Source organism: Crocodylus porosus, unplaced genomic scaffold (assembly GCF_001723895.1).
Source record: "Crocodylus porosus isolate Cpor-Errol unplaced genomic scaffold, CroPor_comp1, whole genome shotgun sequence".
Classification (NCBI taxonomy): Eukaryota; Metazoa; Chordata; order Crocodylia; family Crocodylidae; genus Crocodylus; species Crocodylus porosus.
In genome coordinates, this window is record NW_017728928.1 from 17870719 (window position 1) to 17883890 (window position 13172).

Sequence of the window (13172 nt, forward strand, 5' to 3'; positions counted from 1 at the left end):
TGAGATGTATGGAAAAAAGTTCAGCTGTGCAAGTGTGGCTGAACCATTGGATAGAATATGTGACCGGGCGTTCCTCTTACTGAGATCTTTTTATTTTGTTTTAATTAAGGAACCGTATTGTAATAATTCTATATTTAAATTTGTTGCCACCAGAAGTGACTCTAGTGTATAAATACAATACTTGCTCAGGGCTTTCTATTCCCTGACTCTGGAGTCCTAACAGGGATTGGGGCTGACTATTTTCAGTTTTCTGCACCTTAATAGGATGTGGCTGCTTTAAAGTAGCTAGAAATTAGAACCAGAACCCCCTCTGCTGACTGCTTGCTCATGTCCTCTGTTGCTTCAGTAGGAATGAGGGGCTCCCAGTGCTGCTATTAGACCCCAAGTATTAGAGCCTGAGGTCACAATGTAATACCAAACTACATGAATTTGCTAGATCAAGCTATTAGAAAATCTGCATCCCAATGAGTTTGAACTATTATCTAGCCTTTATGATCACTGTATGCAGCAAACATGTTTCTAGTGACTTAAACCCTTTCAATCATATTTTCTCTTTCCCCCAAATTGCCTTTCCAGAAAGCCTGATTGAATACAATTAGTAAGAGGAGTTGATTACCCGATTCTAACTCCTTGTACAGAGGAAGCAAATGTTTGCCACTTACTGATTTTTATGTATGATTTCATACAGAAATTATAAATCTTACTGTAATAACTTTGCTGGGGAAAGCACTAAAGCAGCTTATTTCTGTAAGCTATCTTGCAGCTGTATATTATTAGAAAAGGGTGTTGTTACAGGCTACACTTGACTTTAAAGCAGTGGTAAAATGTTGTCAGAGACCTACAGAGCTGTTGTTTCCCTTGCCCCTTCTCCTGTATTCCTGCAAGTGTCTGATCACTTCGTAGCTGTTTTGTTAGCTTCTTGTGGATGAGGCATAGCCTGATATTTATACCATTGTGAAAAATGATGCAACAGCTCCAAGTGCATGATGATGGGGGCAAAGGAGAATGCCGCTTGAAAATAGGATGGGTATCTGTTAACTGTTGGAGCAGTTCATTCTTGTGATCTAAGCCTATTCTAGCCTTATACTTTTGCTTGTGTATTCAGGGTAAGATTTGAAATTTTTAAACAATCTTTAAATAACATGTCTATAAACATAACAATGAAAACCGATATGAATGAAAACTGACAACAGTCCCATGGTTGTAAATAATTATACGCAGGAACATGATGGTTGATCTAGCACTTCAGAGGACCACAGAATGTAATTACTGTGTATCAACTTGGTGAGAACTACCCAGACAGAATGATTAGCCTGCCATAAAGAACCCCACAGTGTAATAGTGCAATTTTTTAAGCATCATTCTTAAAATGTTTGTGTACTGATTAAAATTTAGTTTAGGGTTTTGAAAACCATTGCCAAGTCTTGACACATGGGGTGTTCAGTTGCTGTAGATTTAACCCCATGTCTATCCTTTTGATGGGTGCCTTGCCAAAAACATAGGGAAGATAATATTCTGTTTTAGCCAGCTGAAGTGATGCATTCAGACTTCCTGAGGAAAAAGCCTCTTGAGAGCTGCTAAAATATTTATTTATCCAGGATTCATCTTACTGAATTTACTGTTTGCTAAACCAGGCAGTTCTGTGCAGGCCCATAATGAGATAATCTGTTTGAGTTCCCGCTTTCATTCCTGTGGAACGATATTTGAGATACATTTTTTTCATTTTTCTTGAATATCAGGGGAAAATAATTTCAAGTGGAGAGAGAGAATTTTGCTGAACATCTGGGAACAAAATGTGAAAAGTTTGATAAATGGCATCTTGCTGACATGTAATTGCAGCTAGCGCAGTGAAAAATCTGGGGTATTACATATGAAAGGGTTTTTCTTAATAACTGGAGTTCAATCAAATATGTAATTTACATGCATACAAATGACATTTATAGAATATTCAGATTGTGATTTAAATAAGAAAGTGAGGAAGTCCAGAGCCAAGGGTCACGCAGCAACTTTAATTCTGTCAGCATGCCTACATTATAGGAGTCTGTCATTGTCTGATTACTTAACTGAGCAAGGAGACATCCTGTTTGAAAAATATATGAAATTCAGTGGCTTAACAGCTATATTAAATATAATAATTACAGTATTATCAGATTACATAAATGGCTAAGTGGGATATGTTTAATTTCTTTTGAGTGCAAATGTTAAATATCTAACTTTCCCTCATTTGATGATCATTTTATGTTGTTTAGGAAGGACTGAAGATAAATTCAGACAGTTTTTATTTCAGCCAATGTACAATAAACATACTGAGTGAGTTTTAGATAACTGATTATCAGTCCTGGTGCTACGGCACTCTGGGGTGCCATGAGAAAGGTGCGTTGGGTTGCCAGGGAAAGTTAATGCTGTTAGGTATGCAAATGTGATTCATAAAATAAATCCAGAACTTTCAAATAGGCATCCATAGTGTTGAAAACATTCTGACTTGTGATCTTTCTGAGTGCTTTCCGATAGAAAAGATGGCTCTATTATTTTCCATGGTCAAAAACTGAGTGAAAACTAAGAGTTAGCATTTTCTGAGGGCCGCCTCAAGTCTAATAAGGAGTGCATTGAGTCTAAAAAGATTGAGAACTGTTGTGGTAGATATTTAAGGGCCAGATTCTCTCTGCCAGTACAAGTGAGAAGCAAATTTCCTGAAATCAGAGTTATACTAATGTAAATGAAATCAGAATTGGGCCCTTAAAGGTCTTTTATAGCCGCTGCCCCCCCGCTTTTTTTCTTTTAAGCCAAAGTTATTTTCCAGGCACGGGGGGGGAAACATAAGGACTGTGGAATTTTGCTGTACTGCTCTACCACTCTGATGTCAAATGCCATTTTTTCTTCATTAAAAGTAATTGTCTCTGAAATGTAACAGTGAAACAAACCATTAGCAAAATGCTGAGCTGTCAGAAGCGATCATCAGTTTTTCAAATCCAAATGAAGCATTTTCTCTCTTCTGTACATTTGTAATTCTTTGCTGCATTTCGAGTAGGAGCTTTTTTTTTGTGAAGCATGCTATGTTTAATTGATAAAACCATGACAGTAGAAAAATCAAGCTGCAGTTTAAATTAAAACTGCCTGTGCTCACTTTATTTTTGCCTGTACAGCACCTTGCGCATCATGTAAACTGTATTTTAGCTCCCCACCAGCAATTTTATAACACATTCAGAACTCAAGTCCCATGGACTTCAGTTGCAGTTATGAGAGCTCAGCAGTTCTATAAATCAGACCCAGGATCTCAAGTCAGGCATCCAGGAAATGAAAAACATGCAGTTAGAGATCACCTGTTAAAATGCTGATTCAAGTGACTTACCCAGTATTACCTAGGAACTCTGTAGCAGGGACAGGGATAGAATCCAGTTCCCCAAGGTGGTATCCAGCTTCCGTAACTATATGATCATTCTTGCTCTTCCTGCAAATCTCTGCCTTGTTCATAACACACCTTCCAGTTTGTGCAGCAGAGAACAGATGCATCCACTGCATAACACAGACTCATTCCAAGGGCACCCTTCATCCTGTGTGCTGATCGAGGCAGGAATTCATTGGAAGAAATAGTCTGCAATTAAGAGACTACACCAGAATGTATATGCACCATGGCCCAAAATAAGATTACATGGGCAACCCTAATTACCTTAATTTTTCATTTCCTAACTCTTGAATGTTTGTAGCCTTAACATCCCTGTGATATTTTAAATACAGTTCCTTATGTTTTTTAAAACCAAGCTGACAAAACCAGAAACTCTACCATATTGAGCCGTATTAACTTTCAGATATACGTGCTGTGAATCCAAGGATCCCAGCTCTGCTCACCGTCTCTTTCCCCCTTGAGTTAGCAGAGTAACAGTAGTAGTAGGCTGTTAGTTTGTGTGGACCAGCCACAAGAGGGAGATGAGGCATGCACTTTTCGACTGGGTTTCACAGCTATTTGCTTACAGCAAAGGAATGTGGATTTAGGAGCCCTGGTTTCAATTCCAACTTCTGGAGGGGGTGTGTGGTCCATTGATTATAAACCTTTTTGTTCCTGTGACTGTGCTTCTGCTTCTGCCTCTCCTTGGCTTCTGTCCATGTCCCCCCTCTCTGCCTAATTCTCACTTTCTTCCTAGCTTCTGCTCCCCTATGTGTGTTCCTTACTCCTCTCCCTTATTAAAGTCAGTCTTTCTGCCTGAGTGCCAAAAAGGTAAATGTTGAAAGGATAGAAGAAACAGTGTCTGTGCTTTCAGTTCAGGTCCCTGACAACACAGCTCCAATGGCACAGCTGTGATTCTTGAGGGCTTGTAACATAAGTCAAATTTGGGCAGATTTACCCAGGCATGGCAAAATGCACATTCCTGACAGGAGAGTGATCCTTCTTCCAAATTTCAAATTGTAGCTCCAACACATAAAGGCACTAGAATTTTTTGTAAAATGTCATAACAAAGGAAATAGAGTATTTTCCCATAACTTTACACTTGGAAATGGCTAAAACAGAAAAATTCAGATGCCCAATGTCGGAAATGTCAATCTGCATGGTTAAAGTTTGGCAAAGTTGTAAGTAAAAACAGGGTCTTATAATAGAAAGTCTTAAGCAACATTGACTACCATGTATGCCTACGATACAAATGCTCATCAAGTTTTGTTTGTTTTTTTGTGTAATGAAAAAGAGCCACTCAGTCTGAAACCATTTGCGCTGCAGTTCATTGCAGAACATTTTTTTTCAGGGTGGAGGCTACAGAAAATAGGAATTTATAATGAACAATGTATTTTAACTTGATCCATGATGGTGCTGGTGAGTGGTATTATAATTTTAATGTGAAGGGAGCATTTGAAATCATGTATGAAAATTATTAGCTCCTACAATTGGCGAATACAAAATGTATCAGTTCTTGTGTTATGGGTCTATTATACAGGCTGCCATTGCTGCTAAAATCCTTGTTCTTGTGCTGTGTATGCCTGCCATGATTACTGCTACTGTCTGACTTACCTTCCATTGACTTTGGGTATGTCTTTGACTGAAAAACATGGAGCAGGTTTTCATGGAATGTCTTGTAAAGCACCTAGAACAATGTGAGATCAGGAACAGCCAGCATGGATTCACCAACAGGAATGAGAACCAACCAGGTTCTCTTCTATGATAAGGCAACAAGCTCTGTCAGTGGGGAGAGAGCAGTGGATGTGATATGCCTTGACTTTAATGAGGCTTTTGACACCGTCTCCCACTACGTTCTCATAAGCAAGCTGTGGAAATACAGACTAGATGAAAGTGGGTACATAACTGGTTGGATATTGTTGGTAAAGTGAGTACATAACTGGTTGGAATATCATGCTTGGTGAGTAGTCATCACTAGCTCAGTGCTTACTCAAGTGGAGGTATCAAGTAGGGTTTCCTAGGAATCTGTCCTGGGTTTGGTATTGTTTAACATCTTCATTAATAATTTGAATAGTGAGATTGCATGCTTAGCAAATTTGCAGATGACACCAAACTGAATTAGATACTCTGGAGTGTCACAGTCAACCAGATAAAATTCGACAAGGACAATTGCAAAGTCTTGCACTTGGGATGAAGTAATTTCATGCACAAATACAGATTAGGGGAAGTCTGGCTAGGTACAGTCCTGCAAAGAAATACCTGTGGGTACCAGTAGACCATAAGCTGCATATGAATCAACAATGTGCTTTTGTTGCAACAAAAAAAAAGAGTCCAATCGTATACTAGTGTCACTTGGAAATCAAGGAAAGTGATTTGTCCACTGTTCAACACAGGTGAAGCTTCACCTGGAGTACTGTGTTCAGTTTTGGGCCCCACACTTCAAGGAGAATATAAACAGTTTGGAAAGAGTCCAGCACACAGCAAGAAAAATGATTAGGGGCCAAGAAAGCAAGACTTAGGAAGAAAGGCTGGAAGAACTAGGATGATTTGATCTTGAGAAGAAAAGACTGAAAGGGAATTTGATAACATCCTTCAAATACCTGAAAAGGCAATTGTAGAGAAGATAGAGATGAGCTTTTCTCTGTGGCTGTCGAGGATGGTCTCGGAGCAGTGAACTCAAGCTGCAGCAGCAGAAATTTAGGTTGAAGATTAGGAGGAACTTTCTGACTACAAGGGTGATCACTGATTAAGTTTGGGAACAGGTTAACTAGAGAAATTGTGAAATCTCCATCCCTGGAAATTTTCAAGAGCAGGTTGGATAGACACTTGGCTGACATGGTTTAGTCAGGCATGATCTAGCAGGGGGCTGGATTACATGCCTTTGTGAGATGCCTTTCAGCCCTACTTTCCTATGATTCTATGTCTGCAGCTTGTGTAAGAATACTCCTACTACCTTTAAAGTGCCTAGCTCAGGTACCAATGTCGTTATAGTCACCACAACACAAAACAAAGTGCAAATTAGCATCCTGGATGTTTATCCAGGATAAGTTTTGTTGTGTACCATGTATTTCCATGGGTACAGTTCTAGAGCTGCCCAAGGAGCTGTGTTAAAGTTAGCTTTGATTCACATGATTAGTTTGGCTTGACTGCAGTATAGATATATATACTTAACTGCATCCATTTCTAACTCCTTGTTCTTCCCCATCACCTAAACGCACTATATAGCTTTACCTCTACCTGCTTTTTTGTTCTCGTTACCTCTCCCCCTTTCTTATACTTAACCCTTTCTGTTTAGATTATTCCCATTCACATCATCTTCCATTCTCAACTTGTTGGAAACATGAGAGCATGCTGTTATGTGAAACAGTCTCTCTTTTTCCCCTCATCTCCAAAGCATTTTCTTTCTGCCCATCAAATACTCTTCAAGAAGCCACTTTTCCCTTCCTTTTATCATTTGTCTTGTCTTGTTTAGATTGTTGTCAGTTTAGGACATGTATCTTGCCTACTTCCGTATGGTTATATCAAAGCATTGATCCTGAGTTCCTATATTAATATACATTTACATAAATTAACAGCACTATATGATTGATTATAGCAAATAACATTGGCTAAACATGAGCCAAAGCACAAAATACTTTGAAATTGTATAATGAAGAAAGTGGTAGTGTTAGACATGTTGTAGCTGTGATGGTCCGTGATGGTCCAGGAATTATGCAGGAGGCAAGAATTGCTTAGGTTCATATCTCTTATTGGGCCAGCTGCATAGGTGGGATACAGCTGAACAAGCTTTTGAATGCAAGACAGGATGATGAACATCTTCATTCAAAAGCTTGTCCAGCTCTATTCCACTTATGCAGTTGGTCCAAAAAAGTTATCACCCTAAGAAATCCTTGCCTTGTGAGGAGAAAAATCAGTTTTGCAGATCATTTTCTCCTGCACAGCATTTAATTAAGTTTCCAGATTTGTTGATGGGGCTAGCAGCCTGCCTTTTTTACACTGTAGTGAGGCCAGTATTGTGGCACCCCCCAAATTAAATATTTTTAATTTACCTTTGGGTGGGTACATAGGCTGGTTGCAAAATTATAAAATCTCCCCCAACAAAAGTAGGGTATCTCATCACCTACGCAACAGTATACATCTGTGACCAGAATAATGCATTTCATTACTCTGCTACTACTTTTACATAACTATATCCCACATAACTTATATCTTGCCTCAAAAGTCCAGCTTCATTAGGTAGAGCTAATTCCATACCTGTAAATTGCTGTCCAGTACATTTTGCTGGATTAATGAATCATTGCCAAAAGGGTATCAGGAAAAACTTAGTGCTAGAACAGTGAGGCAGTAGAATAAAAACTTCATCAATGGAAACTTCATCGTTGAAGTGTTCAAGAAGAGATTGGATAAGGATTGATCAGGGATGATCTAGGAGTAGCTATACCTATACTTTCCCATGCTTCTGGGCTTTGGTTACTGCATGGGACCAGAAAGGATTTTTTCCCCCTTTCCTCTTGCTACGTCAGGAGTTTTTTAACCTTCCTTAGAAGCACTGGGTATTGGCTGAAGCCAAGGATAGGGATTTTGACTAAGGTATGCCAATATTCCTGGAGGGGCTAAAACCCAGAGGTTCCTGGCTAGAGGATCTTCCACCTCCACTTGGAGTTGGACTGATCGCCATATTTGGGTTCAAGAAGGAATTTTACCATGGGGCCAGATTGGTACAGGTGGGGGGGGGGGAGAGAGGTTGCCTTCATCTGTAGTGGGGTACATGACGCTCTTCCTTGGATCTCTCAAGCATATTTTAACAACCCATGGATGACGATGATCCTAACTTGGGCTGGGGGTTGGATTAGATGACTTCCAGAGAGGTCCCTTCCAGCCCTACTTTTTCATGATTCTGCAGTGCTGATTGGTTTGTAATTTTTTTTGCATGCTAAAATCTAAATAGCTTCATAAAGTCTTTGATATGGAAAACTGGGTTTGGCTTTAGCAATAAAGGGTTGGTATTTGTCAGATTAAAAAAAAAAAAGGGAAGGTCATAGTATGATGGCAATGTTAATTTTCACATAGGCAGTGGTTAAAATTGAGTTCTCACATTAAATAATTCCATGTGGCTTCTTCTTTTACTGCTGTTAGCACTATATGCTAAATGTAGTTGCACCAGGATTTACAAGAATTGATTGAGTTTTGGGTGGGTCATGAGTTCTCAGAAGTTGAATGATCTTGAAAATAGTTATAGCATTAATCTTTCTTTTAAAAAAAGGGAGCATACTTTTTGCAAGGGCTGTTTACACAATATACAACTAGGAATTACTGCTTTTACATGTATATGTGTATGTGTGTGCATGCTATACTTATTGAGAGTAGAATTTGAAGTGAAGCTTTTCTTCAAACATGTAATGCATTCAAAATATTTTTGTCCTCCAGGTAGTTTTGTTTTTAAGGGAATGCCAAAAATATTAATGTAGACTATCAAAGCAAATATAAGTTTCCATTTTAATTGTGGCTCTGTACCTTCAAAAATTAAAACTTAAAGCACCTGCAAACAGAGACAGTTAATTCTGGGATGGGCATGGTCTCTGTCACCCTTTTAATTCCTCTTTTTCTTTTATTCAGTTCTTTGAGGTTCCATTTGATTCAAATATGAACAGGACAAAGAACAGACCTCTGGTGCGAGGACAGATCAGGTAAGGCTGCACACACCTGTTCCTTGTAGTGAGAATGTTCCTTTTCTGTGCATCTCTAGCCTTGTCCCTTGCTCTGTTGTTGTTAAGATAAGGAAATCTGTCAACTTGTAGACCAAAGGTCAAGAGAGTGAATCCACTTTTTTTGTGCTTTGATAACTCTGAATGTTTGTAATAGCCACATGGAGAATTTGTCAGGGTAATGAATTAAACTCAAATAACAGATAGTGGTCATTGCACAAGGACCTTTCTAGATATGGGAATCCAGAGTCATTCTGCATTGTTCCAGTTGAGCCAAGGTAACAGGGACAACTGAATTTTATTTACAGATAAGAAGCTGATACTAGTTGTTGCCCCCTTATGTGCTAAATTAAAATTATGCTTCCACCAAAATCACTTGGTAAAAAGAATGGGAAAGGCATCTGAACCTGCTGGAGTGGCACAGTGTGAAACATGGCAATATAACTAGCTGGTTGTTAACTAGAAGACTAACTTTATTAGCTGGAAATCAGCATGGATGATTGAAAATGGGGGTGGGGGGAAATCAGGCATGGGGGTGCTGTTAGCTTAGGTGCAGGATGAAATGGCAGAGTGAAGAGCTTACCCTCTATCCTTGGTGTTGGTAAGAGGGGATGGGGCTGAAGTTCCTGTCAGGTGCTACCCCTGGGTTTGCCCTTCTTTAATGTCAACTACGACGCAATAAGTACATGGAAATTTAAAGGGCATTCCCATATTTTTCTTTATTTTTTTTCGTTGAACTTGCTGGATGCTGACCACTTTCTGAAAATCTGCTCTTTTTAATTTACAAGCAGTTATCTCTCTAAAAAGCTAAGGCTGAGAAATGTTTACTCTTATATCTGGGTGGTTTATCATTGCCCTTCGCTTCACCCTTGTTTTATGATCCCCAACTGTCAGATTTTGTAGTTGTTTGTCACATACATATTACAAATCTGGAAATATGTTTCCAGTCCCTCCCACTTCTCTCCCCCACCCCCAAATGAAAAACAACATACAGTAAGGTGGAGTTAAGGTTGACAGTATGTATCAACAACCCCAGGGCTAAAAAAACATTGCAATGATGTTATAATGATCATCAGACCTCTCATGTCTGGATGGAAGGTACTCATCAGGAAGTCAGGATTTCAGCCCATATTCAGACAAGACTGTATTTGGTAAATCAAACAGAATGTCATCCTTTGACATAGGCGTATGTTTTGTTCTGTGTTAAATTAAATCTTTATTGAATTTTACCTTAGTCCTGTACACTGGAGGGGAAACAGCTTAAGCAGGATGTCATGGTGAAAACTACAACAAAATTGAGAGATGTCTCAAAATATTTTAATCATTTCCCCTAGCTGTTTTGTTGAACAAAGTTCAGTTCTTTTGTGAGCCTGTGTACAAAGTACATTATCCTTAGAAATACTGATGTTGCAGTGAGACACGGCTATATTGAACAGCATGTTATGCACGTTATGAGAGGAGGCAGCAAACACCAAGAAAACTGCAATGTAATAAAAAAAAATCTGGCATTCAGAGGTTGAATAGAGTTACTGACCAAGGTTGGCTTCCTGTAAAATATTTTGGTATGACACTTGTGCATTATTGGTTTGTATCCTTAAAAAGAACAAAATTCCCTTTCCTAAAGTTTTGTGTGTGCGCATGAAGGGCAGTTAAAGCATGTTGATTTTTTTCCTTTTAAATAGTAGAAAAATCTTCATTTTTTTTTCAAATTTCAAAACAGATCATAATATATTAGACCTGTCTGTATTTTAGATATTTAAATATTTTCCTTCTTAAATTTTTTTGAGTTCTCTCACCCCCACCTCTTCTCCCTCGCCACACACTTTTACCAAAAGGTTGTTACAGTCTCATTTGTATGTTGCATTATGTGTGTCCATTATATGCTGGACAGGGTCTGCCCCAGCCCCACTCTGGCTCCCTCCCTCACCCCACGGGGCCTTGATCTGCACCTCCCTGTGTCCCTTTTCTCACCTTTTCCCCCAAAACAGACTTTCCAGCTGGAACCACATGGCCAGGCTGCGCTCCTAGCCCCATGCATGCTGCAACTGTGCACATGCATGAAGCATTTATGGGCCACATCAGACAAAAAAAGCCAATTGCTGATACTCTTAATGTTCCTCATATCGGTGCCAAGCCGATATGGGACCAATGTATCGGTGCACCTTTATTTCTAATGATTAAGCCAGAGAAGACAGGACAAAAATAAAACTAGCAGGAAACAATGTTACCATTACCTGAGTAATTCAGGTAATATATTAAATCCAACTGGATTTTGCCACTCTGCTAGTTTGTCACATTTTTCTGTGGATAGTCCTGAAAAAATAAAATTAAAAAAACAAAAAACAGGGGCTTGGCTCAATGATCCTCTGAGGTCCCTTCTAGCCGAAATGTCTATGTTCATTTTATTTTCTTGAAGAAAAAATGTTTGGAGCCCAATGCCGTTGCTGTTTTGTCAAATGTTTTATAGGGGGAGGTGCTGAAAGTTAGCCAGGTAGAAGCTCTTACTATAGTTTGGTTATTTTATAGAGTGCCACCTGATCTTTTCCTGTTTTAATGTAGTAAATCTCAAAACCAGAATAAAACCCAAATGGTGACATTTTAAGAAAATAATTTTAAAGCATGTGTCATCTTCTGGTTTCCCTCCACCCCACGTGTAAATACAAATAAAAAGTTAGTATTCCAGGAGGCTTCTGTTTGAAAAGAAACTCAAAGCGACCCTGATTTTTGTTTGTGTGTCTGTTTAGCTTCTCAAGGATTGGGTTCCAATTTTTTTAAAAGACCACACCTTATTTACAAACTTGCACTGAAACCCTGATTCATAAACGATTCAACAAACAATTTTCGTATAGCATTTCCATGATTTGTGCCAAGGATTATTTATAACAAAATTATGCTTTCCCTTAGGGTTCTGTGAACAGTTGGTCCTATTTATTTCTGTGTTTTATCCATCACCTTTGGAAGACTGAAAAAAAAGTGATGGATGAAATTACAAGAAAATTGAGACAAAATAGTAAAGTCAACCCTGGAGGCAAATTCACTCTCACGGTAAATAGTTTAGAGTGCTTCAATAAACTTGTTCCGATTTGTTCTGTAAGATGGTGCTAATTACTCATTCTGAAGTTCAGTTAATTTTATTTAAGAGCACATTTTAGGGAATATTCTAATGAGGACATCTGGTGACCGCACAATAAGCTAAATTCTGACACCCTCTGTATACCATTATACCACTGATTTCTGGGGCTCATAACTTGTACACTGGATTTGTATTTGGCCCTTTAAAAATTGAGTAAGCCTGTTTTCTTCATCCCAGCCACATACATGAAAAGTAATTTTTTATCCCTTTATATTAGCATTTCCTGTAATATGTCCTGACCCAAGTTAGCGTATTTAAAATAGGTTCCTAAGTGTTATTGATTTAGGGAAAGCATGTTGGTTTACAAGTTTCCAGCCTCCCCCATATTTGCTTCCACTACAAAGTGGTGATGTTGAGGACCTCATATAGTTGCTCATCAGTCTGCCTACCTGACTGTCAACAGCTAATTTAAAGTTCTTTAAAGTGTCACTTACCTTAAATGATGTTGACCTAATTCCCTGTAGCCTTTTGAGCATGCAGACCTGGACTAAGGCTATTTCTTCTGGAATATAGCAGAGAATAGGCCAGTGCAAGTGATCAAGCCTTGTTATATTTTGCCACATATTCCCTAGTGTTCCTTGAACCTCTTTCTTTCTTTCCATTCTGGTTAAATAACACACTTAAATGATTATGCTAAAGACTAGTCAAAACAGACTAGACAGAGATGGATAAACTGTATTTAAAAGATTGGTATCTTAGTTCTGGGAATGGATCCAAAAATTTTGGGTGTGCACACAGAGATCTTGCCCATGTGCTTTAAATGTGTCAGAGACGGGCCAAAAATTATTTAAACACACTTTCTCTGGTTTCTTTTATATTGAAGTGTCTAGTATTCTTTTTAATTCTACTCTATTCCAGTTATTCTAGCTACACCCCCCACAGCGGTACATGAGTACAAACTATGCATCATTTTAAAGCCCTTGCTCACTTCCATTTTATAGAAAATGTTAAA

The 13172-nt window shown here is 38.7% G+C and overlaps 1 protein-coding gene across 1 annotated transcript in view; it reads left to right on the forward strand.

Annotated features, from left to right (window-relative positions):
* The window catches only part of LOC109315159 (protoheme IX farnesyltransferase, mitochondrial), a 150865-nt gene that overhangs the window by 90881 nt on the left and 46812 nt on the right, over positions 1–13172 (forward strand). The window contains exon 5 of the mRNA XM_019542732.1: positions 8999–9069. Coding sequence (XP_019398277.1) covers positions 8999–9069 — 71 coding nt within the window. The remainder of the gene's footprint in view (positions 1–8998; positions 9070–13172) is intronic.